At 46.9% G+C, this 23,771-nt stretch overlaps 2 protein-coding genes across 4 annotated transcripts in view; one reads left to right on the forward strand and one right to left on the reverse strand.

The window, feature by feature from the left end:
* Positions 1-6,116, forward strand: part of BACE1 (beta-secretase 1) — a 27,932-nt gene extending 21,816 nt beyond the window's left edge. Inside the window, exons 3-9 of one of the 2 annotated variants that reach the window (XM_059707790.1) lie at positions 635-851; positions 1,251-1,388; positions 2,691-2,825; positions 3,695-3,796; positions 4,113-4,262; positions 4,510-4,681; positions 5,355-6,116. In XM_059707790.1, the coding sequence (XP_059563773.1) occupies positions 635-851; positions 1,251-1,388; positions 2,691-2,825; positions 3,695-3,796; positions 4,113-4,262; positions 4,510-4,681; positions 5,355-5,596 (1,156 nt within the window). In that variant the 3' untranslated portion in view covers positions 5,597-6,116. The remainder of the gene's footprint in view (positions 1-634; positions 852-1,250; positions 1,389-2,690; positions 2,826-3,694; positions 3,797-4,112; positions 4,263-4,509; positions 4,682-5,354) is intronic. The other variant, XM_059707791.1, reaches the window with a different exon arrangement.
* The window catches only part of RNF214 (ring finger protein 214), a 62,559-nt gene continuing 40,442 nt past the window's right edge, over positions 1,655-23,771 (reverse strand). For both annotated transcript variants that reach the window (XM_059707788.1, XM_059707789.1), the window contains 9 exons: positions 13,560-13,656; positions 13,295-13,383; positions 12,612-12,702; positions 12,314-12,412; positions 11,774-12,150; positions 11,541-11,673; positions 11,228-11,332; positions 10,837-10,932; positions 1,655-9,890 (listed from right to left, as the gene is read on the reverse strand). In XM_059707788.1, coding sequence (XP_059563771.1) covers positions 9,825-9,890; positions 10,837-10,932; positions 11,228-11,332; positions 11,541-11,673; positions 11,774-12,150; positions 12,314-12,412; positions 12,612-12,702; positions 13,295-13,383; positions 13,560-13,656 — 1,153 coding nt within the window. In that variant the 3' untranslated portion in view covers positions 1,655-9,824. The remainder of the gene's footprint in view (positions 9,891-10,836; positions 10,933-11,227; positions 11,333-11,540; positions 11,674-11,773; positions 12,151-12,313; positions 12,413-12,611; positions 12,703-13,294; positions 13,384-13,559; positions 13,657-23,771) is intronic.

Genomic DNA, 23,771 nt, shown 5'->3' on the forward strand with positions numbered 1-23,771 from the left:
GCAGACAGGAGAGCGAGCCCAGCAGTGTGAGCCATGCAGACAGGAGAGCGAGCCCAGCAGTGTGAGCCATGCAGACAGGAGAGCGAGCCCAGCAGTGTGAGCCATGCAGACAGGACAGAGAGCGAGCCCAGCAGTGTGAGCCATGGGGACAGGACGGCGAGCCCAGCAGTGTGAGCCGTGGGGACAGGATGGCGAGCCCAGCAGTGTGAGCCGTGGGGACAGGACGGCGAGCCCAGCAGTGTGAGCCGTGGGGACAGGATGGCGAGCCCAGTGTGAGCCATGGGGACAGGACGGCGAGCCCAGCAGTGTGAGCCGTGGGGACAGGATGGCGAGCCCAGCAGTGTGAGCCGTGGGGACAGGACGGCGAGCCCAGTGTGAGCCATGGGGACAGGACGGCGAGCCCAGTGTGAGGCATGGGGACGGGACAGCGAGCCCAGCAGTAGCTCCCTCATCTGTTTGCCAGGTCACTTTACACCGTTCCGGGTGGTGGGCCCCCCTAGAGTCTGGTGAGCAGCCTGGAAGCATTTACCTAGAATGCCCCTGAGGTAAGCCAGGCGGCTGGGAGTTGCTCTGCTGCTGGACCCTGTACCAGCTGTGGTCATGTACCCACAGCGCTCTGCCTCTGTTTTCACAGGTCCAGCACATACCGGGACCTCCGCAAGGGCGTGTATGTGCCCTACACCCAGGGCAAGTGGGAGGGGGAGCTGGGCACTGACCTGGTGAGCATCCCCCATGGCCCCAATGTCACTGTACGTGCCAACATTGCCGCCATCACAGAGTCAGACAAGTTCTTCATCAATGGCTCCAACTGGGAAGGCATCCTGGGGCTGGCCTATGCTGAGATCGCCAGGGTGAGTGGAAGAGGCCAAGGTCTGGACAGCGTGTCTGCACACTGCTTGTTACACAGGGGCAAACTTGGGAAAGAGAAGGGGAGGGAACTAGCCGAGGAAGGGAGCATCCGTCTAAAGGTGGTCTGAATCTCATCCGGGTAGAGGGCAGAACTGGTACAGAGCAGGCTTGGTTTCCAGACTTTATGATCTTTGGAGTAAGAGGCCCCTGAAACATGATGGGCACATGGGGACCCCATAGATCTGTAGGCCCTCAGTACTTCCTGTTTGCATGGCGTCCTGCTGCTAATCCCAGTACCTCAAGACGGTCTTTCCCAAGGAACATCCCCGCCTTTGCAATCGCCTCCCGGTGTAGGCAAGAAGCTGGCCTCTGTGTGAGGATCCCTCCTCTTTCCACCACAGCCGGACGACTCCCTGGAGCCTTTCTTTGACTCGCTGGTAAAGCAGACCCACGTGCCCAACCTCTTCTCCCTGCAGCTGTGCGGCACCGGCTTCTCCCCCAACCAGTCGGAAGTGCTGGCCTCAGTTGGAGGGAGCATGGTGAGTAGGTCCTGGGAGAGGGAGGTCCTGGCACTGGGTAGAGATGGGTGCCACCTGCCTCCTGTTCACAGTCTTGGGCTCTGCTATTTAGTATCTATATTCCCCAACCCCACTCTGTCCATCCTGTCTTCCTGGCATTACTCCAGAAAGGACTCAAGTCGCCCATGGTAAACCTGGAAAGAATCAGAGATGATTAGGAGGTTTCAAAGGAAAGGGAAATGAAACCTACTGGAGTAAGATTATTCAGTCTGGTGATAAGGCAGAGATGTAAAAAGTTTAAAAGTCTATTTATTAATTAGGACAACTGGTGAATGGTTTTCCATCTCCAACAAGCAGAAAAAATAAAATTTATAGAAGCAAATAATCATTCATTCAACATTTATTGTGCCAGTTTAGGTTTAAATAACTTCATCTCAAGGACTGTGATTCCGAAACAAATAATTAAAACTTCTAGAAAGTCTCTTCCCCTGAACACATTGTTTTGATGTTGCTTTTTAAATGTTTTTATTGATTTCAGAAAGTAAGGGAGAGGGAGATAGAAACATCAATGACGATATAGAATCATGGATTGGCTGCCTCCTGCACACCCCCTATTGAGGATCTAGTCCAGTGGTTCCCAACCTTCCTAATGCCGCGACCCTTTAATACAGTTCCTCATGTTGTGATGACCCCCACTTTCGTTGTTACAAATTGAACATAATTAAAGCATAATGATTCATCACAAAAACAATATGTAATTATATGTGTTTTCCAATGGTCTTAGGCATCCCCTGTGAAAGGGTCGTTCAACCCCCAAAGGGGTCGCGACCCACAGGTTGAGAACCGCTGGTTCTAGTCTAAAACCCCAGGCATGTGCCCTGGTTCTTAGGTTGATGCTCAACCACTGAGACACACCACCGGGCATGAACACATTCTTTTTTTAAAATATATTTTTATTGATTCCAGAGAGAAAGGGAAAGATAGAAACATCTATGAGAAAGAATCATTGATCGGCTGCCTCCTGCACACACCCCACTGGGGATCGAGCCAACCCGAGCATGTGCCCTTGACCAGAATCAAACCTGGAACCTTCCAGTCCGCAGTCCAATGCTCTATCCACTGAGCCAAACCAGCCAGGGACATGAACACATTCTCAATACATTTTAAACTATGTCACTCTGGGGCATGATTTGATTAGAAGCAGGATGAGAAAGGTGGTCTGTGGAGGGCCTACCCACTCCAAGTTCCTGGTCCTTCGCTTGCTTTTAGGGTGACTTGCTGCCCTTCGTGCTGGGACTCAGATACCTGCCTTTTTCTCCCTAGATCATTGGGGGTATTGACCCCTCGCTATACACGGGCAGCCTCTGGTACACACCCATCCGACGGGAGTGGTATTATGAGGTGATCATTGTGCGGGTGGAGATCAATGGACAGGATCTGAAAATGGACTGCAAGGAGGTAAGAAGAGCAAGGGGGCACCAGGGAGCGGTACAGGGCGTGGCGACAGGGTGAGGTCAGACCCTGGGTTAGGAGGTTGGAAGGACAAGGCAGGTGCAGGACCTGCATGAAAGCTCGGGGCTGAACCTACAAGTCAGGAGCACAAGGGCCACACAGGGGACCGGCAGGGCACTTCACAGGGACCGCCTGGCGTAGGACCTCCTAAGAGTAAAGCTCACCGGGATCCATCATGGCCTTGCTTCACGGCCTGGTTTGCAAAAGGCAGTGCGATGTGATGGTGAACGGGAGTCCAGCTTTGGGTTCTGGCTCTGCCCTTAGCAAGTGTCTGCCCTTAGTAAGTTACTGTCGGGTTTGTTTCCTCTGCAAAAGAGGTAAGAACAGCGTCCCGAGTGCCCATCCCAGTACCCGGCACGTAGCAGAAGCCAGGAAATGGCAGCTAAGCGTGGGTCTGCCTCACTTAGGTTCTCAGTGCGTGCTAAATTAGAATAGATATAACAGTACTATGAAAAATTAAAACCACCATACAAGGTACTTTTATTTTCAAGATTTGGAGAACATCTTTCCACCCAAGATAGTAAGAGCATTTACTAAATGCTCCGTGTGCCAGGACCACTGCAAGCACTTCGAATGTATTAATTTATTTAATCCTTATAATAACTGTGAGGTAGGCACTATTATTACCCTTTAAGATGGGGAAACTGAGCCACTGAAGTTAGGTAACTTGCCTAAGGATATACTCCTAAGAAGTGGCAAAGCCAGGATGCCAACCCAGGCAGCACCTTACACCGTCAGACTAACCCTGTGACTCTGGCCAGCGCCTGGCATCGCACACAGCTCCTGAGTATTCTAACCTCTCTTCTCCCTCTCAGTACAACTATGATAAGAGCATCGTGGACAGTGGCACCACCAACCTTCGCTTGCCCAAGAAAGTGTTTGAAGCTGCAGTCAAGTCCATCAAGGCAGCCTCCTCGGTCAGTGGGGCTGAGTCGGGGTACAGACATGACTCGAGTCCGAGGGAGTCTGCTGAGTCACATCCTTCAGGAGCCAAGTGTCCCCCTCAGAGCCTTCTACTTAGACTCTTTCGTGGGTGTTTGCTCGTCACACAATCCCCCTCGAACAGAGTTGGCCTCATTCTCCCACTCTCCTCCTCTAATTCCTGGGTTCAATGGACCTTTCCCCATTTGGATATTCCAGGAAAAGCAAAGGCCAGTGAGTGTGATCTGAGGATGGGAGGCGAGATGGTGGCAGGGGCTGTTTCCTCACTGTCTCCCTTTCTGCCCGCGGCAGACGGAGAAGTTCCCGGACGGCTTTTGGCTGGGGGAGCAGCTGGTGTGCTGGCAGGCAGGCACCACCCCCTGGAACATCTTCCCGGTCATCTCGCTCTACCTGATGAGTGAGGTCACCAACCAGTCCTTCCGCATCACCATCCTTCCACAGGTGCGTCCCTCCGCGAGGCAGCGGCCCCAGGAGACAGTACATGTAGGGAGATGTCAGTACATGGTTTCCCAGAACTTGGAAGACATAGATGAGTGTCCAGGGGTGAAGGGCTCGTGGAAAAGCAAGCCCTCGGAGCTCAGGGATGCCGACAGGAAGAGCGGCCTAAGGACACAGCCACTAGAAGGCAGAGGTGGGGTGCAGGATGGAGCGGGGAAGACACTCTGACGCTTTGACTCCTTATCCTTAGCAATACCTGCGGCCAGTGGAGGATGTGGCCACATCCCAAGACGACTGCTACAAGTTCGCCGTCTCCCAGTCGTCCACGGGCACCGTCCTGGGAGCTGTCGTCATGGAGGGCTTCTACGTGGTCTTTGATCGGGCGAGAAAGCGGATCGGCTTTGCTGTCAGCGCTTGCCATGGTGAGCGCCAGGGTGCGGGTCAGTCTATCCATGTCCCCCCTGTCCAGCAGGCAGCAGACCTGGGCCCCGCCAGTCTGGGAGGGAGGAACAGTTGCCTCGAGCCAGAGTCAACAGGTTGTGCCAAAGCCAGAGGCAGCGCCTAAGCTTCCCACTGCCTGGCGTGGTGACCCTGCCTGCTTGGGAGCTTCTGCTAGACGCCAGGAGCAGCAAGAGCTGTCAGGCACCTGGAGGAGCTCAAGAGCAACAGGCTACAGTGTCCCTGCCACCTACCGGAGGGGAGCTTAAATGCCATTTCAGAATGGTAGCGGGTGCCCTGCCCAGGCTTCTCAGTGGTTAGAGCACTGGCCCATACACCAAAGGGTCATGGGTTCGATTCCCAGCCCCAGCCAGGGCATGTGTGGAAGGCAGCTAATTGACGTGTCTCACATCGATGTTTCTCTCTCCCTCCCCCTTCTCCTCTCTCAAAAAAAAATAATGGGAAAAATATCGAGTGAGGCTTAACAAACAAAAGGTCGCTGTTCTCTGTGGCCTGGAGGAGATGTGTCTCCACCTGGCACTGCTTTCTACAGCTCCTCAGGGCCAATTTCAAGGCCCAGTCGGGAGGTCCTTTTCTTGCATAATCCAAACTGTGGTGTGATACTGAACTGCCTGCTCACATCTGCCCTTTCTCCAGTGCACGACGAGTTCAGGACGGCGGCGGTGGAAGGCCCGTTTGTCACCCTGGACATGATGGACTGTGGCTACAACATCCCACAGACAGACGAGTCAACCCTCATGACCATAGCCTACGTCATGGCCGCCATCTGCGCCCTCTTCATGCTGCCACTCTGCCTCATGGTGTGCCAGTGGCGCTGCCTCCGCTGCCTGCGCCACCAGCACGATGACTTTGCTGATGACATCTCCCTGCTGAAGTGAGGAGGCCCATGAGCAGAAGACAGAGCATCCCCTGGACCATCTGGGTGGTTGGTTCGACTTGGTCACAAAGAAAGAGATGGCACCTGTGGCCAGAGCACCTCAGGACCCTTACCCACCCACCAAATGCCTCTGCTTGACAGAGGAGGAGGAGCTGGCAAGGTGGGTTGCAGGGACTGCACCTGCAGGAAACAGGACAGGGAAGAGACACGCTCTGGTGGCAAGAATATGTCACCTCAAACTTGAGTTGGGAAGTTCTGCTGCTTGAAACTTCAGCCCTGATCTTTGCCCACCATCCCTTCCAACCCTCCAACCCAAAGCATTCCTCCTTCCGCAGTTCCAGAGTGGGGACATCCCACTGGTCACCCCGGGGTGTCTACAGGGCCCAGCCTTGCTTCCCTGCTGGGCCAAGGCAGTAGGAGCAAATGCACAGTTAGCTTTTGCTTTAGAGATAGGAACTGTGTCAATGAGCTTAACATTGGTGCAAAGACTGCCTCTTGAATTAAACAAAAAAATAACCTGACTGAATGTTTGTACAAATGGTTGGAAGAGGAAGAGAGGGAGTGTGAAGACAGGGGACACTGGGATCGAAGCAGGAGAGGTAGAAAGGACACCGCCAGCTCCTGTTTTAGGCTTCACCTCCAAGACAGAACCCTCTCGTGAACAGGTGTTGCTTCCCAGAGTTTTCTTTGCTGTGTTTGCAGCCTATCAAAAGGGAGGTGGGAAGAAGGGCTTATTTGCCAAAAAGCTCTTTTTAGCTCTTAAATTAAAAGTGTCCACTAAGAAGTTCCATCTAACAAATGAATTTCTACCTTAGTGATTCCACTTGTCTCTACCTGGACGCTTTGCTCTACAAACGCTCGGCAGCCGTGTAACGTCCCAACCCTCCCAAACCCCAGGCGTCCTCTGGGAAAGCAATGGGAACAAAGCGACTGAGCGGGGCTGGGCCTCGTCTTCCTGGGCACCTCTCCACTCCCTCCCCCAAGCCCCGAGACCTCGGAGCTCTGCAGCTGAGGTGCTAAGAAGAATAGACAGGAGCACTCTCCTACCTAATAACCCTCGAAAGCGGAATCCTAAAGATTCATTTCACAGGCACAGGGTGAGGCCCTTCACCCGCCTGGAGTTCTTCCTGTTCAGCTGTAAGATCTTTACATAACACAGAGCCGTTTCACTGCCTTCTCACCCTAGGTCTCAGCCGCCACGTATTTGGCTAAGGCATCCCCAGTGGCACAGGTACTGGAGCCAGAATGTCAGAACATAGGGCTCGTTGACTATAGCACCATCACCTTCAGTGTCCAGGTTGCCTGGAGGGAGGATGGGGCCTCGACTTCCTTCCTTCCTTTTCCACAAGAGCCCCTCAATTTCCTTTTCTCCTGTCCTGCTCTCTACTCCCCACTCCTAATAGTACTTGGGTATCCAGGCTAGTTCTTGCGCTAAGTACTCGGGACGAAGTTCATTTCCTATCCGTTCTAACACAGTCAACTATGATACCAGTGTTAGTGGAAAGCAAATTTTCCCAGTATACCCACTGGGCCTCATTCCTCTGTGGTCTGCACCCTGCTTCCAGGTAAGGGGCCTGATGAGTGTGAATTACCTGAGGGAGAGGGAACTACAAGGAGGGCCCCTGGAATCCTGGCTTCAGCCAGCTGCCACAAGCCATACACAATAAATCAAGAACACCGAGTCGTAGTTTCTATCTGGACTCTCTTCACTCCCCTGCACCTGGTGCTGTTTGGCTGACAGGAACACCCCAGAACCACACAGACTGACAGGAAGACTGGAGACTGTCCGCTTCCAGCTCGGAACTTACTGTGTAAATAAACTTCCAGAATTGTTACCGTGAAATAAAAATGCCGCATTCTGCTTTATAATTTCTACCCATGTTGGGAAAACTGGCTTTCCCCAGGTCTTCCCAGGGCACACAAGTTAGCCCCTTCATTAGTAAGCCCCACTGTCCTCTTTTCCTTTCAGAGAAAACTTGGGCTCTCTTTTAAGAGTAACTTCCTTTCTATCCTGGAACTACAAACTCTAAGTGTAAAAAAAAATTTGTTTTGACAACAGCTTCTTGCTTGCAAAAATATGTATTCTATATCTCTATTTTTAAATCTATTCCAGAAAAATGACTGTCCCATCTCTCCTCACTGCACTAGGCCATTTCCTGTTGGTGTGCATGGCTTTAGCACCGCAGGCCAAGGGACAGAGGGATGAAGGGACAGAGGGAGAACAAGGCTGGCCCAGACTCAGGGTTGCTTTCTGACTGACCCTGACTAAGAAGAGAGCAGCGATGCAGCCCCAGGTCCATGCACGCCTCTCCCCACACTGTCCTCCAGCTACAGATGGCTTTCCAGGTTTCTACCAGGAAGCAGTTAAGCCCCTTACTCCCTCCTTTGGCTTCAAAAATTTGTGGAAAAGGAACAGAATATTCTTTATACCTCCTGAAAAGCACTGCAGGTGGCCATGGGCTGCTACAAAATTGAAGGGAAATAAGATATTAAGATAACAAGATGAAAATGACTCCCCCACCTTCCCCCGCCAAGGGAAAGAACAAAGGAGCTAGTCTTCCATTGGCGCCTTCCCTTACCCCGACAGCTACCGCACTGGAGTCATGCCAGTCCCATCAACCAAGGCAAGTAGGTTATCTGACCTCTGCAGAGGGGTGTATGCAGGCCATCTCAGTGACCCTACAAGATGCCAAGGAGCTCTTGGGAGATCTAGCTCCTCCCTCACACTAATGCCAGTTAACAAACCGGGGCAGTAGGAGAAGACAAAGAGTATGTCCATGAGCTGACAGGCAAGGATGAAACAAAGAAGGAAAAGAGTAGCAGAAACGGAGAGGAGAGAATTTAGATGGATATGCAAGGAAAAGTCTTTGCTACCCTAGTGCACTGCTAGTGCGAGCGAGCATTTCCACGTCCAGAAATGAAAAAATTCAGCTGTTGGTGATATATTAATCTCCTTCCCCTGGAGCTATTCTTAAAAAAATTAACACTTCGTTTTTAGTTGTTTAATTCCACAGAGAAGAGTGCTGAAGTCACTTCTGGTAAGAGTAAAGGTAAGAGGATGCGAAAGCTCTAACAGAGCCCCAGTGTTTCGGGGTACAAGCCAGAAAAGCTCAGTGGCAGAGGGGAACACTGATCTGGTTCTGGGTGGCTACCCAGAGAACACATGACTTCTCAACCTCAAACCCACCTCCCTTCCCAGCACTGGGGTCTCCATCTTCCCCGGGGCAGAAACACGTGTCCCCCATAGCTCTCTTGCTTCAAAAAATGAAAGCCCAGCATCTCAAGATCATTCTGAAAATAATTTTGCACAGACCTCTCCTCAACTGTGCCTGCCTGGAGCGCATCCAAGTCACCAAACAACTTGGCTGTGAACGACTGCCTTAACCTTCAGGGGGAGGGTTTAGCCAGACAAGAAGACCAGAGGGAAGGGAAGAGGGAGGCCTTTGTAAGGCTGGCCGCATCGGTGGTGGCAAGGGGTGGCTTCCGGAGCAGACCTTCAGATGGTGCTAGTTTCTGAACAGATGACTACTGAGGAAGTGGGGTGAACAGAAGTGAGGGCGTGGGGAACTGGGACCTGGTTATGCTGTTACTCTTGGACTGTGAATTTTGCTGTTGTAAAACAGAATATTCTGTAAACCTAAAGCCTATGTACAAAACATAAGCATTAACACAGTAAAATACTCAGTGAAAAGTCAAACTCTTAGGGTTACATTTTTTTCCTCAATCAGTCTCATTGCATCCGTTTGGAGAGCTGCTAGGACACCAAGGCTTCCAAAGGCTTTCCGTAGTCAAGGCAGCCGGCCAGACAGAGGGTGAGCACCAAGGTTCAAATCTGCACACGTGAACCTTAGGAAATGGACTAGTGGTTGAGCCAAATCAAAGCAGGATAGCCTTAGAGCCACAGCAGCTTCCTAATGGGTTTTATACTGTTTTTGAAAACAGCCTTAGGCAGGAATTTCATAATTTCAAGGCCAAACTAAATATCATCTTAGCTACAATCTGCATCCCCCTAAAGGAATTAATTGCAAGCTGAGGGGGACAGACCATTTTTGCATAATATACATAATTCATTACGAACATTTGAATACAGACTTCCTATACACACATTTCCTATATAATAAAAATGTACATGGCATGAGTATACGTCACTGTATAAATATAGAGTTTTAGAAATCTTGAACCCGCGCTTCCTGTTCACATCAGCTTCTCTTCTTCCCCAATCAGGTCCATCATTTAAGAGTTGGGCAAAAGGGACACGTGTCATTTGTGTTGGTCTGGGCCCAGAATTTGATGCACTGGAAATAAAGAAAGACACACCTCAGGTTGATCTGGAAAGATGGAGGGAGGGAGGGAAGAAGTGCTATTACGGTTCAATGGGTCTAAGGACTACTTACTAAGTCACCTCCAAAAGAATCTTCAGAGGTGGACCTGTCCTTTCATAGGGAACATTAACAACCTGCTAATAACAGTGTGCAGCTGCTTTTTGTTGAATATCCAGGCTGTTCCTTCTAATGATCCATTCAGGCTTAGATGAACTTCCATCTGCTAATACACATCACCTAAAATCTTATTCAGGATTTTCCCTTACCAAGAACTTAGATGTAAATTCAGTTTCTACCTACTGTTAAAACACAATGAACAAAATATAGTAAAAAAGGAATCATCCCTGCTGCTATTAACTCTGCTTGGTAACAGTAAGTGATGGGAATGATCGTCAGTGTGGAAAGATAATCTCTAATAGACTTCAATTCTGTTAATGGAGTTACTAATTTCATACCCAGGCTCTCGATTCCATTTCTCTCATCTAAGCGGTCTTCTGACAATGCTGTATTTGAAACAACAGTTAGATATGTATATCTTATTGTCAGTTTCTCAAGAAAGTGACCTTTCAGAGCTCTGGTACGAACTGCTTATCAAGTCTCCTAAGGGAACAGGGTAAAAGGAAGCTGGAAGATCCCAGCTGCAGTATCCTAAATTCTGTTGATGTTTAAGCCACAAGTTACTAAAAACCTTATGTTTAGGTTTTGTTTTGTTAATCCTCACCTGAGGATATGTCTACATGCCCAGACCCCGGAGGGTATGGGGGCTGAAGCCACGGGCTGAGGCTCTCACCACTTGGCACACTGGCCAGGACAATATGTTTAGATATTAATGCTGAGCATCAACACTAAAATGTGCAAGAGAAATTCTCAGTTGTCAGTAAATAAAGAGTTGGAAATGGGGAAGGAATGTAGCACCCACCTCCTTATGTAACACGTGGGTACATGCCATTGGATGCAGCTCGCTGGGCTGGACCAGCTTCTGGCACATGAGACACAGCTTACAGGTGGCTGGAGCCTGCAGAACAGAGGAGGACGGGCAAAGGGTAAGACAATAAGAAACCTCTGGGTCTCCCCCCTTTCATGCCCATGACTCCACCTAGTGTTTCCATTCAACAAAAAGATTTTACACCAGAAGAAGTAAAAGTTCAAATACAGATTCTGCCAAAAGTACGTACATTTTCCCAGTTGTGGCTGCCAACAACCCGGCTGATGAAAAATGGTTTCCTCCTACCCTCCATCTGTAAACCAGCCCTCCCACTGACATCACTCCCCACCTTTACATCCTAGTTTTCAAAGAAAATGAGTCTTACATGTGAAGACCTTCCAGGATATGAAACTTGTGCAGAAGGCAAGAACATTGGGGTATTGATTTGGGCCAATGGAGCAGGGAACAAGGCCCGGATCCGACCGAGTGGCTGTGGGAGAAACATTGTGAGAGTAAGGAGAGTCTGAGTCACAGAGCATGTAACTAAGGAAATCACTTACTCCCAGCCCAGCAGAGGAAGAAAGCAGACTGGGCACTCCTGGCTGCAGCAAGTGCTTCCCTCCCCAAGTTTTTCTCAAAACTGCCTCTTCCTCAACATCTCAGCAGGTCTGCGCTCTCCCTCCAGTACCTTGTCTTACCTGAGCACTTGCTGCCACTCGCTCATGTTCTGCCAGTCGTGCAGCTACCAACTGGATCAGTTCCTCCATGGTCAGGCCTGCCATGGTGGTACGTGCCGTCTTGATTTGCTGAAGAATGTTGGTCATCTGGGCCCTAAGAAAGGGGGAGATATTTTGTTATACTCGTAGGGAACATCCATAAACCTCTCCTATGCCCCTCTGACAATTTTTTATTAGTCCTTAAAGACACTTACTTATTGCATTGTGGGAACCGAGCCAGCAGTTTTTCCAGGATCTTCTCTAGTTTGTCTACTGGTTGTGGCCGGGGAGTTTCAGTAGAAGCCTTAACACCGCCCAAGCCTGGGGGAGGCGGGATGGAGGCAGCAGGGGGCATGTGTGGACCATGAGAGCCAACAAGGGAACCCAAGCCAGGGCTATTTCTCCCATGGGAGCCCGGAATGGGTGGGGAAGGCTGGCTGGGCTGGGAAAGGGCAGGGTTCAGGATGGGGAAAGACAAGGAGCGGGGATCTGCACTGGGCATAACCATGGGCATTGCGACCTGCCCAATGGAGAAGGGCATCCGAGGAACCACAGAGGGATTGGGCTGAAACACCTGGCGCATGAAGTCTGTCTGCAGAGGGGAAGAGGTGGAGGATGCAAGAGAAAGGGAGAAATCAATGAGCAACTCTCACACCAAATAAAACCAACAATAACCAGTATCTTCTTTACAAAAACAAGCGAAGGACTCCGGTTTTGTCACGGAAAGCCTGACTACCCAAAACCTGCATTCTTACCTCGGATGGGGGCGGAGGCAGAGTGGGAGTAGGGATCTGAGGAAGGCTGCTCAGCTTGGCCCCATTCCGCACTAGCTGGATGTGACTATTAAACTGGTCCTAGAAAGGAGGAAAGGAAGGGATGATCCTTCACTGACGAGCTGAGTGAGCCTCCCTAGAAAGACAGCACCCACCATCCAGTCTGAAGAGAACAGAGGGAGCGGCAGATAAGCTCTCGTGGCAAAGCAGAAGGTCCCTGCCCCTCACCAGCTTAAGCACAGCCTAACTCAGACTCAGTGCTCCCCATTACTACACTTACCCGAACATTCTTTTTCATCATCCGAACTCCGTTCAGTCTTGTCTCCCACTCCTGTTTGGAACGAACTGTGTCTAGTGTTGGGGGAGTTGACCTTTCAAGAAACCAACAGGAATTTACAGAATTAAAGAAAACCTAACTCTCAACGCTCTGAGATAGCCTAAAAGGAATGGCCAATGGACCGGAAAGAAGAGGTCGAACCAGATGGAAGAGAAGGCCAGGGATCTAGGTCGTGTGCCTCACTTTATCTCCAGCATCTTTTAAGCCAAGTATTGGAGAAAGAGAACCAACCACTGAGACAGGGCTCTTATCTGCCTGAGAAGGCCACAGGGTCCTGCAGATTCCATGGCAAGAAGAGAAATGACTACATAAGAAACAAATCGCCAAGGATATTTGATATGCTTCCATAGCATAAAAGATACTGTTTATACAACTGGGAATAATACAATAGAAAACACAAAACGAGAAGACTGCAGAGAGGAAGAGTTAGAGAATGCAGAAGTTAGAATACAGGAAGAGAAATCACGGAACAATTACTACTGCACAGACAGGGATGACCTTGAAATTCCCGTGATGATACAGCAAGTGCCAGACTAGCTGGCCTAGGGTTTCAAACCCTTAAGAAATCAAAACAAAATCCACAACACTGCAGGACCACTAACATTCTAGAATGGGACGATACCTACTTGAGGTAAGTAAGGTGCAGCTCTGCCTCTTTTTCGGCTTCTTCTAGCTTCAACACCAGCAATTCTTTCCGACTCTCTAGTGATAAGATCTAGGAAAACCACACACACATACTTGATTAATTTTAAATATACAGAGCTTAGTTAACAAAATACTTAGTGACTATATGGTGTAATACTTACATGGCTTACTGGTTAATGCTATATCAAAAGGATTTATCATCGGGAAGCCCAAAATCAAAGCCTTCAATATAGCAACTCTTCTCACCTCTGCCTTCCAGGCCCGTTCTGTCTCTTCCATAATGTTCTGATTTATTTCACCATCCTGATTCTTCAGTCTATCCAGTTCCATTTCCCACACCTCTCTGGAAGATAAGAAATGAAGAACAAGACTCAGGGGAGAAAGACAGCAAGGCAAAGTAAAACCGAAAATTAGTCTGCCAAGGATGTTACAGGAAGTCTTACTCTAAGTAGTAACTATAGATAAAGACAAATAATGTTTCAAGTAGTCTGTAATTGCACAAAGGCAAGTAAAATCTGAACGTTAAAATGTTCATATCTCCACTTGCTAAAATAAGGTTACCCAGACCTTGGAACTAAAACCCACTGCAGGTAAAATGTCCTTCTATGATCAAGGAGGGCTCAAAATCATTATGGCATCCGTCTTATTTCGAACTTATCTGGAGAACGCAGGACGAAAAACAGGGATCCATTTAACACTAATCTCTAAGTCACCTCTAAGCACAGTTACTGGGTTACTGACGTTACTAATCTCTCAGCTGCAGTGAACATTCTTCAACAGGAAGAAACCTTCTCTTTAGATTTCAGGACTTCACACTCCCATCCGTCTCCTCCCTGCCACTCCCACCCCTGGAGTGTAATATCCACACTGGGTTAGGAGGGCAGCTGCCTGTCTGCCTAGTACTGAAGGATTTCCCAGGATGGGGGACAATGAAGGGACAGAGCCAGTAAAAGAAATTCCTTATATTACACTTGATTGCAATAAGCTTTTTTTTTTTTTTTTTTTTTTTATCTTACATTGCCTCTCTAAGGAAATCAAGCTTTAAGAGGCCTGGAAAATGGTAAAATTATTCGGTAAAGGGAGGATTGCAATAAGCTTTATGGCTGAAAGGAACAGGATTATCCAGATCAGTCGACAGAATAATATAGAAAAGTTTAAATTATTTTAAAAAGGTGAAAAGGTTGAAAAGAGCTACATCTTTAAAATGTTCCCAGTTTTCTTCAGTGAGAGAAACAGTTTTATTCATTCCTCTTCTGTGTTCTTAGTAGCCTATGTATTTACTTAAATTGTTGCAGTCTCTTCCTTCGCTTGACCCAATGCTCCACACATCCTGTGCTCTGCTTCACAGATGAAGTATTGGTGTGTTTGTGCGTGTGTATGTGTCATACACATATTCACTGATTCACTAACAGGAGTCTGCCCCTCTACTAACAAGGTCTATTTAAGGTAACAGAAATGACCAGGTGGGCATTTTCTTCCTTAATCCCCATGTGTTGTGCTCCTCAAACTAACTTCCTGCCAGAGGAAAAATTCTCTAATAGTTATTTAGACAAAGGTTTACAGTAGATGTGTTTTCCTGCTATAACACAAATTCCTCAAGTTAAAAGATATATGAGAAGTCAAAATTCTCTTAGCATAAGAATATGTAAAATACGTTGTGGGGTCAATCCATGATTTCTTTAGCCTACCAGTCACTCTTTGACAAAGATAATTACAGGTAAACATTAGCTGCCTTCTTTGATCAATGTTATCCTTGAAGATTATAGATGCTCACTGAATATCTCTAATTCATTAAATACATTTGTCAACGACAGATAGACACTTATATTAGAAAAATCCTTCTACCATGCCCATGGAGACATTCCACATATTCACACACACAGCTTTTCCTTTGGGCATTTGGCCACATCTACTTCATTGGATCCAACAAGACAAAAGGGACTACTAGCAACCACAACAACAACAACTGCTAGCAAACAACTTTAAAAAAATCATAAAAATGCCCAGCCTTATATGTTAACTAACCTGTAACATATACCAGATTTCATTTCACTAAAGAGTACTACTACCTGCAACCCATGCTAGAAAAAAATCAGTTCCCTAGATAGTAAAAAGAAATCCTCGGTAGAATAGAAACAGTGCACTGAGTCTATTGTAACTTTTTATTTTTACTTTTTTTTTTTTCTTCACTCCAATAACATCTTTACTTATTTTTTTAATTGATTTTAGAGAGGGAAGAAGGGGAAGGGGGGAGGGAGGGATGGAGGGGGAGAGAAGGAGAGAGGGAGAGAGGGAGAGAGGGAGAGGGAGAGAGAGAGAGAGAGAAAGAAACACGGATGTGAGAGAGATACATACGTCCGACTAGAGATACGTCCCACTAGAGATGGAACCCACAACCTAGGTATGTGCTCTGACTAGGAATTGAACCCTTGACCTTCTGGTGCATGGGATGACGCTCCAATCAACTGAGCCACACCGACCAGGGCTTTGTAACTTTTTAAATACTTCATTGAATTTCTTTCAAGTCCCATGTTTCTATTATTTTAATAGCTAGTTCAGGGAATCAACAGTTCAAATGAATAAATCCTACCAGAAGTCTGACTTATTGTAGGCCCCAATGTTTGCATCATAATTTAAAAATTAATTTTATTTTTGATCAGGTAAATAATACAAATTATAAAAAGTTTAGAAATACAAAACATAAAGAATATAAAGCCCTAGCCTGTTTGGCTCAGTGGATAGAGCATCGGTTCTTGGACTGAAGAGTCCCGGGTTCAATTCCGGTCAAGGGCATGTACCTTGATGCAAGTCTTGATCCCCAGGCCTGTTTGGGGCTTGTGTGGGAGGCAACCAATTGACATGTCTCTCTCACATTGCTATTTCTCTCTCTCTCTCTCCCTCCCTTCCACTCTTTCTAAAAATCAATGGAGAAATATCCTCGGGTGATGATTAACAACAACAACAAAACAGAATATAACATAAAGGTTTTAACTCTTCTATTTATTGGTTGTATAAACCTAGATAAGTTAATCTTTCTTAGGCCTCAGTTTCATCTGAAAAATGAGTAGTACCTATATCACGGGATTCATGGGAGAGTTCCCTGAGAAAACACACATAAAGAATTTAATATAGTGCCTAAAACATGGGATGTATCAAAAAAATACTTTTTTTAAGTATTCTTTTTTTTTTATTGCTTAAAGTATTACAAAGGGTATTACATATGTGTCCATTTTTTCCCCCCCGCCCTAGACAGTCCCCTAGCCTCCCCTATCACCCAGTGTCTTATGTCCATTGGTTATGCTTATATGCATGCATACAAGTCCTTTAGTTGATCTCTTACCCCCCTACCTCCTGCCCCCCAACCCTCCCCGGCCTTCCCGCTGCAGTTTGACAATCTGTTTGAGGCAGCTCTGCCTCTGTATCTATTATTGTTCAAAAGTTTATAATGGTCTCTATTATCCATGAATGAGTGAGATCATGTGGTATTTTTCCTTCATTGACTGGCTTATTTCACTTAGCATAATGCTCTCCAGTTCCATCCATGACGTTGCAAATGGTAAGAGTTCCTTCCTTTTTAGAGCAGCATAGTATTCCATCGTGTAGATGTACCACAGTTTTCTAATCCAATCATCTACTGATGGGCACTTAGGCTGTTTCCAGATCTTAGCTATGGTGAATTGTGCTGCTATGAACATAGGGGTGCATATATCCTTTCTGATTGGTGTTTCTGGTTTCTTGGGATATATTCCTAGAAGTGGGATCACAGGGTCAAATGGGAGTTCCATTTTCAGTTTTTTGAGGAAACTCCATACTGTCTTCCATAGTGGCTGCACCAGTCTGCATTCCCACCAGCAGTGCACGAGTGTTCCTTTTTCTCCACATCCTCTCCAGCACTTGTCGTTTGTTGATTTGTTGATGATAGCCATTCTGACAGGTGTGAGATGGTACCTCATTGTTGTTTTGATTTGCATCTCTCGGATGATTAGTGACTTTGAGCATGTTTTCATATGTCTCTTGGCTTTCTGAATGTCTTCTTTTGAAAGGTGTCTATTTAGGTCCTTTGCCCATTTTTTGATTGGATCGTTTATCTTCCTTTTGTTAAGTTGTATGAGTTCCCTATAAATTTTGGAGATTAGGCCCTTATCAGATATGACATTGGCAAATATGTTTTCCCACACAGTGGGTTTTCTCGTTGTTTTGTTGATGGTTTCTTTTGCTGTGCAGAAGCTTTTTATTTTGATGTAGTCCCATTTGTTCATTTTTTCTTTAGTTTCAAGTGCCCTAGGAGCTGTATCAGTGAAGAAATTGCTTCGGCATATGTAAAATACTTTTTTTAAGTATTCTTAACTCAATTTCTCACAATTACACTACTAACGAGGAACCATTGTTATACTTTTTTCCAGTCTTTTCAAATAGATATTTATATAAGTACTAGAGGCCCAGTGCATGGATCCATGTACCGGTGGGGTCCCTCAGCCTGGCCTGAGCCCTCTCATAACCCTCTCATAACCAGCAGTCTGACATCCCCCAAGGGATGTAGTAGTGCGCAAAGCGGCAGGTGGCTGGGAGGAGCCTGAGCCCAGGGCCGGGCACTATACCACTCCTGCTCATCCCAGCCCTGCTTGGTAGCACTGCTGCGGAGACGGGAGAAGCTTGCACTGCCACAGCTGCGCTTGCCAGCTGTGAGCCCAGTGTCTGGCGCCTGTAGGTCAGCTGAGCGGCGCTCCTGCTGTGGGAATGCACAGACCACCAGGGGGCAGCTCTGCATTAAGCATCTGCCCCCAAATAGTCAGTGCACATCGACTGGTTGCTTAGGGTTTTATATAGACTAGAGGCCCAATACATGGATTCGTGCACTGGTGGGGTCTCTCAGCCTGGCCTGCGCCCTCTCGCAATCCAGGACTCCTTGGGGGATGCCGGACTGTTGGTTTCGGCCAGGAACCTGTGGTGTTCGGGCTGAAATCGACAGTCTGACATCCCCTGAGGAATGTAGTAGTGCACAAAGTGGCAGGTGGCTGGGGAGGAGTCCAAACCCGGGCCGGGCACCACGCCGTGGAAGCTCAGTTCCGATTCCAAGGAGGCAGGAGAGGCTCACGTTGCTGCAGCTGCGCTCGCTAGCCATGAGCCCAGCATCTGGCGCCCGTCAGCTTAGCGGTGCTCCCACTGTGGGAGCGCCCTGACCACCAGGGGGCAGCTCCTGCATTGAGCGTCTGCCCCTGGTGGTCAGTGCATGTCATAGTGACCGGTCAAACAGTAGAACGGTAGACCAGTCGCTTAGGGTTTTATATTACCCTATATAATAAAAGGCTAATATGCAAATCAATCGAACGGCAGAACAACTGGTAGCTATGATGTGCACTGACCACCAGGGGCAGCTCCTGCATCGAGCGTCTGCCCCCTGGTGGTCAGTGAGCTCCCACAGGGGGAGTGTCACTCAGCCAGAAGCCCTGAGCTGGGCTCACGGCTGGCGAACACAGTGGTGGTGGCAGGAGAGGCTCCCGCCTCCATGGCAGTGCTAAGGATGTCTGACTGCCGGCTTAGGCCGGCTGACTGTCAGTCAGACATCTCCTGAGGGCTCCCGGACTGCAAGGGGGCACAGGCTTGGCTGAGGGACCCCCCTCCACGACCTAGTGCACGAATGTTGTGCACCAGGCCTCTAGTAGATATATAATGTACAAATCCATTGTATGTTTCTCAACAAAGACTGCAATATTTATCTTACAGCCTAAGTTCCCATCAGCAGATGAATGGATTAGAAAACTGGTACATCTACACGACAGAATACTATGCTGCTGTAAAAAAGAAGGAATTTTTGCCATTTGCGACAGCATGGATGGAAATGGAGAGCATTATGCTAAGTGAAATAAGCCAGTCAATGAAAGAAAAATACCACAGGATCTCACTCATTTATGGATAATTAAGACCATTATAAACTGATGAGCAAAAATAGATACAGAGGCAGAGCAACATCGAACAGACTGTCAAACTACAGCAGGAAGGCTGGGGAGGGTAGGGAGGTGGGGGGGGGGGTAAGAGATCAACCAAAGGACTTGTATGCACGCACACGAGCATAACCAATGGACACAAGACACTGAGGGGCATGGGAGGCTAGGGGAGGGTCAAGGGGAGAAAAAAAAGGAGACATATATAACACTCTTTGTAATACTTTAAGCAATAAAACAATAAAAAGATATTTATCTTACTCTTTCAGCCTCATGTATTTTTCTGTATCATTAAGTATTTTTCAAAAACATCTTCCTTCAGAGAAACTAAAATAAATGTAGTATACACTTGTTCCACCACAAGTTCTGGTGGAAATCAGGTGATTTTATTTATTTATTTATTTATTTATTTATTTATTTATTTATTTATTTATTTATTTATAAATATATTTTTATTGATTTCAGAGAGGAAGGAAGAGGGAGAGGTAGATAGAAACATCAATGATGAGAAAGAATCACTGATTGGCTGCCTCCTGCATGTCCCCTAGTGGGGATCGAGCCTGCAACCCAGGCATGTGCCCTTGGCTGGAATCGAACCCGGGACCCTTCAGTCCCCAGGCCAACTCTCTATCCACTGAGCCAAACCAGCTAGGGCGAAATCAGGTGATTTTAAAAGAGAGAAGCAGATGCTAAATGTTTTGTGATATTCTCAGTGGTCAGAGAGAAAACTAAAAATTATGTTGAAGGCTAGCCCCAAATACCTTCCTTTCAGAATACATTACTCTCTAGACAAGGCAAAAGGAACTGTTGGGTAACTTTATAGGAGTTAGCTGTCCTGAATATGGAGTAGGTTATGAAATTCAATTCTCTGAAACTGAAGCTAATACAACCCAATATAGAATGAATGAGATCAGACATAAAGCAGAAAACATTACCCTGGGATGAACTGTAAATTTATTGTTCTTGAGGCTACAATTCTTCCTTGATTCAATTTAATTCAACAACATTTACTGAGCAGACTAGTGATAGGCATTCTGCTAAAATCTGGGGGTATAAGGTACCCAGTCCCTGCCCGCAAGAAGCTCACAATCTAGTAGTTTTGTGGGTTAAAGAAACAAGAAAATTTGGGGCAGAACAAATAGCATGTGCAAAGGCCAAATCAGTAAAGGAGCACCAAGCTAAGGGAAAAGGCACTGGGTATACAAGTCCAACACTTGGTGTAGTCTGGGCTGGGGATACAAATGAGTGTCACTAGCATAGAGACAGTAGTAGAAACCCTAGGTATGAAAGAAATCATTTAGAATAGCAGTTTGCGAAGTAGGGACGGAAGATGGCGGCGATATAGGCAGACGCGTCCCAGGTCGTGTCCCAGAGCAAATGGAGTGAGCAGCTGAAACTAGTAACACCCACACCAAATTGGCGAAATTGCTCAGCTGGTGAGACGGTTTGCAGCTGGGAAGAGCAGAACTCCCCTGGAAAGGTAAAAAAACCAGGGATTTGGGCAGGAAAGTTTGCCAGACCTCTGAGCCCAGAGGGTCGGAGGGAGACTGCGTGGCAGACAGCTGCATCCCTTGGGACAGGCACAGCCCCTGACGGGGGAAAGGAGATCCGCGGGATTCCTGGCGCCGCCAGGGAAATTGAGAGCTGGGTTCTGTGATCACGGAGGACTGAGCCTAAAGGGGGCAGCCTGAAGAGCTGACCTGACCATGCAGTCCCGGTAAGAGAAGAAGCTTACAGAAACCAAGCCTTCCCCGTTTCCGTGGCCGGCGTTTGTTTGTTTGTTTTCACTGAATCCTGTTCATGGGACATTTCGGATACAGACACTCACCTGTGCTGAAGAGAGGGAGTGTGCGGAGGAGTGGAATCTGGGGAGAGACTGGGGAGAGAAGGGGAGCCGGGAGAGGTGGCAGCGAATTGAGTGCTGAGACACCCCTGAGCCCAAGACTGGGGCAGCCATTCTCTCCAGAGAGTGAGACTCCTCCCCCCAGCCCCCAGGCAAGGAGCACAGCCACACCCAGATTCCACCCTGTACAAGATCAAGGATTAAAATAACTTTATCAGTCCCTGGGAGTTAACAGGGTCTGGCCTATAGAGGGATTTTCAATCCCAGCAACAACACAGCGCTGGTAACTAACTATTACGCAGTCAGCTCTGGGCAGTGAACTTCCACTGGACAGAGAGGCCCTATAGCCTCAGAGGCCAACCCCAGAACACTGCCACCCAGAGGCTGACCCACAAACTGACTCTTTGCTAAACACAAAATAAGGCAGTCTGGGAAATAAATGCGGCCTGCTCTACAATAAGGACTGTAGTTTACAACACAGAGGAACAGTATATCGCAGGGAAACTCAACACTCTCCTGAATACCTGGCAGGTCTAAGGCGAGCCACACTGAAGAATAGAAGAACCGAAAGACCTTCACTACTGCAATTTTTTTTTTCTTTTTTCACCTTTTAACTAAGAAACCAATTTTTTTTTCTTTTCTTTTTTTTTTCTTTTTCCATCAACTGATTTTACCCTTTTAATTACTACCTTCTTATTTTTAACCAGTATTATTACTGCTACCATTTTACCATTTTTTAAAGTGCCATTTTATTTTCTCTTTATTTTTTTTTGGATTAGTGTTCCCCATTCTATTTTCATCGTTATATTATTGGTTGTTTCTAGTTTGCATTCATCTCCAGGGAACTGTTGCTGGAATTTGTTGGGATTAATGGCTGTTCTATAGGAGTATTCTCCTCATATAAAAAGTCTCTTCCCCTCTTCCACTTCATTCTCTCTTTTCGCTCTATTTTTTTTGTCTTTTCTTTTCTTTTCTCGCTTTTATTTTCCCCCCTCCTTTTTCCCAATTTTATTTTTGCACTCCTTTTTTTGGTCCCTACTTTTCTTTTCTTTCTTCTCTTTTATCTTTTTCTCTTCCTTCTTCCTTATCCCCTAATTCTCTTAATTCGGGTGGTCACCTTCATTTGGGGTTATTAATATCGTGAATATATTTGTGTATAGTGCCTGGTACGTGGTGCCTTGTTGTGTTGTATTTTGTGCCTTTAAATCAATGCAGCAGATCCAAGCAACAGCAACCTCCTGAACACCACATCCTCTGCTGAGGAACAGCAGCTGTACGTGAAACCTCGCCCCACCAGCCAGAAGAGCCACCACAGCTGTGAACAGCACCCACCAGAGGAGCTGCTGCCAACTGAAGAGCAGCTGCTACCGCAACCACCCGAAGAGCAACCACAGACCAAGGAGTCACTGCCACCCAGGGAGCAACCACTGAACGACTCAACGTCTAGATATGTCAGTGAGATCAAACATGGGTAGACAAAGAAACCCCCAAAGGAAAGAGAAAGAGGACTCTCCAGAAAAGCAGCTAAGTAATACAGAGGCATGCAACATGACAGAAAAAGAATTCAGAATAAGGGTCCTAGAGTGCATAAACCGGATGGAGGAAAAAATCGACAACCTCTGCAAGAAGCAAGAAGAAACAGATGAAAAAATCGATAACATATGGAAGAAGCTAGAAGAAACAGATGAAAAAATCAACAACTTAAGTAAGACCCAAGAAGAAATGAAGAGTGATATAGCTGCAATGAAAAACTCCATTGAAAGTATCAACAGTAGACTAGGAGAAGCAGAGGACCGAATTAGTGAATTAGAAGACAAGGAAGCAAAACACACCCAAAATGTACTGCAATTGGAGAAAAAAATTAAAAGACAGGAGGAGAGCCTAATGGAGCTTTGGGACAACATGAAACGAAACAACATACGAATAATAGGAGTGCCAGAACAACAGAAGGATGAACAAGGATTAGAAAACCTATTAGAAGAAATAATATCAGAAAACTTCCCTGAGGTGGGGAAGAAAAAAGTCACACAAGCCCAGAGAGTCCCAAACAAGGTGAACCCGAAAAGACCCACACCAAGACACATCATAATTACCATGGCAAATGTTCAGGACAAAGAGAGAATCTTACAGGCTGCAAGAGAGAGACGAAAAGTTACATACAAGGGATCTCCCATTAGATTGTCAAATGATTTCTCAACAGAAACACATCAGGCCAGAAAAGAATGGACTGAAATTTACAAAGTGATGCAAAGCAAAGGACTGAATCCAAGAATACTCTACCCAGCAAGGCTACCATTCAAACTTGAAGGGGAAATAAGAAGCTTCACAGACAAAAAAAGGCTAAGGGAGTTTATCACCACCAAGCCAGCAATGCAAGGAATGCTAAAGGGACTGGTATAAAAAGAATAAAAAGCTCAGAAAGAAAACAGCCACACACACAAAAAAAGGAATGGCTACAAACAAGTACCTTTCAATAATAACTTTAAACGTAAATGGACTAAATGCTCCAACCAAAAGACATCGAGTGGCTGAATGGATAGAATAGCAGTTTGCAAAACAAAGCTCATGGTGCCTAACACCTACCCTTTGAAGGCCTGGTCTATGAAGCAATAACTAATTTCATAATTAAAATTATTTACCTTTTTCTCATTCTTTCATGAGTCTATAATGGAG

The sequence above is a fragment of the Myotis daubentonii genome, chromosome 9 (assembly GCF_963259705.1).
Source record: "Myotis daubentonii chromosome 9, mMyoDau2.1, whole genome shotgun sequence".
Classification (NCBI taxonomy): domain Eukaryota; kingdom Metazoa; phylum Chordata; class Mammalia; order Chiroptera; family Vespertilionidae; genus Myotis; species Myotis daubentonii.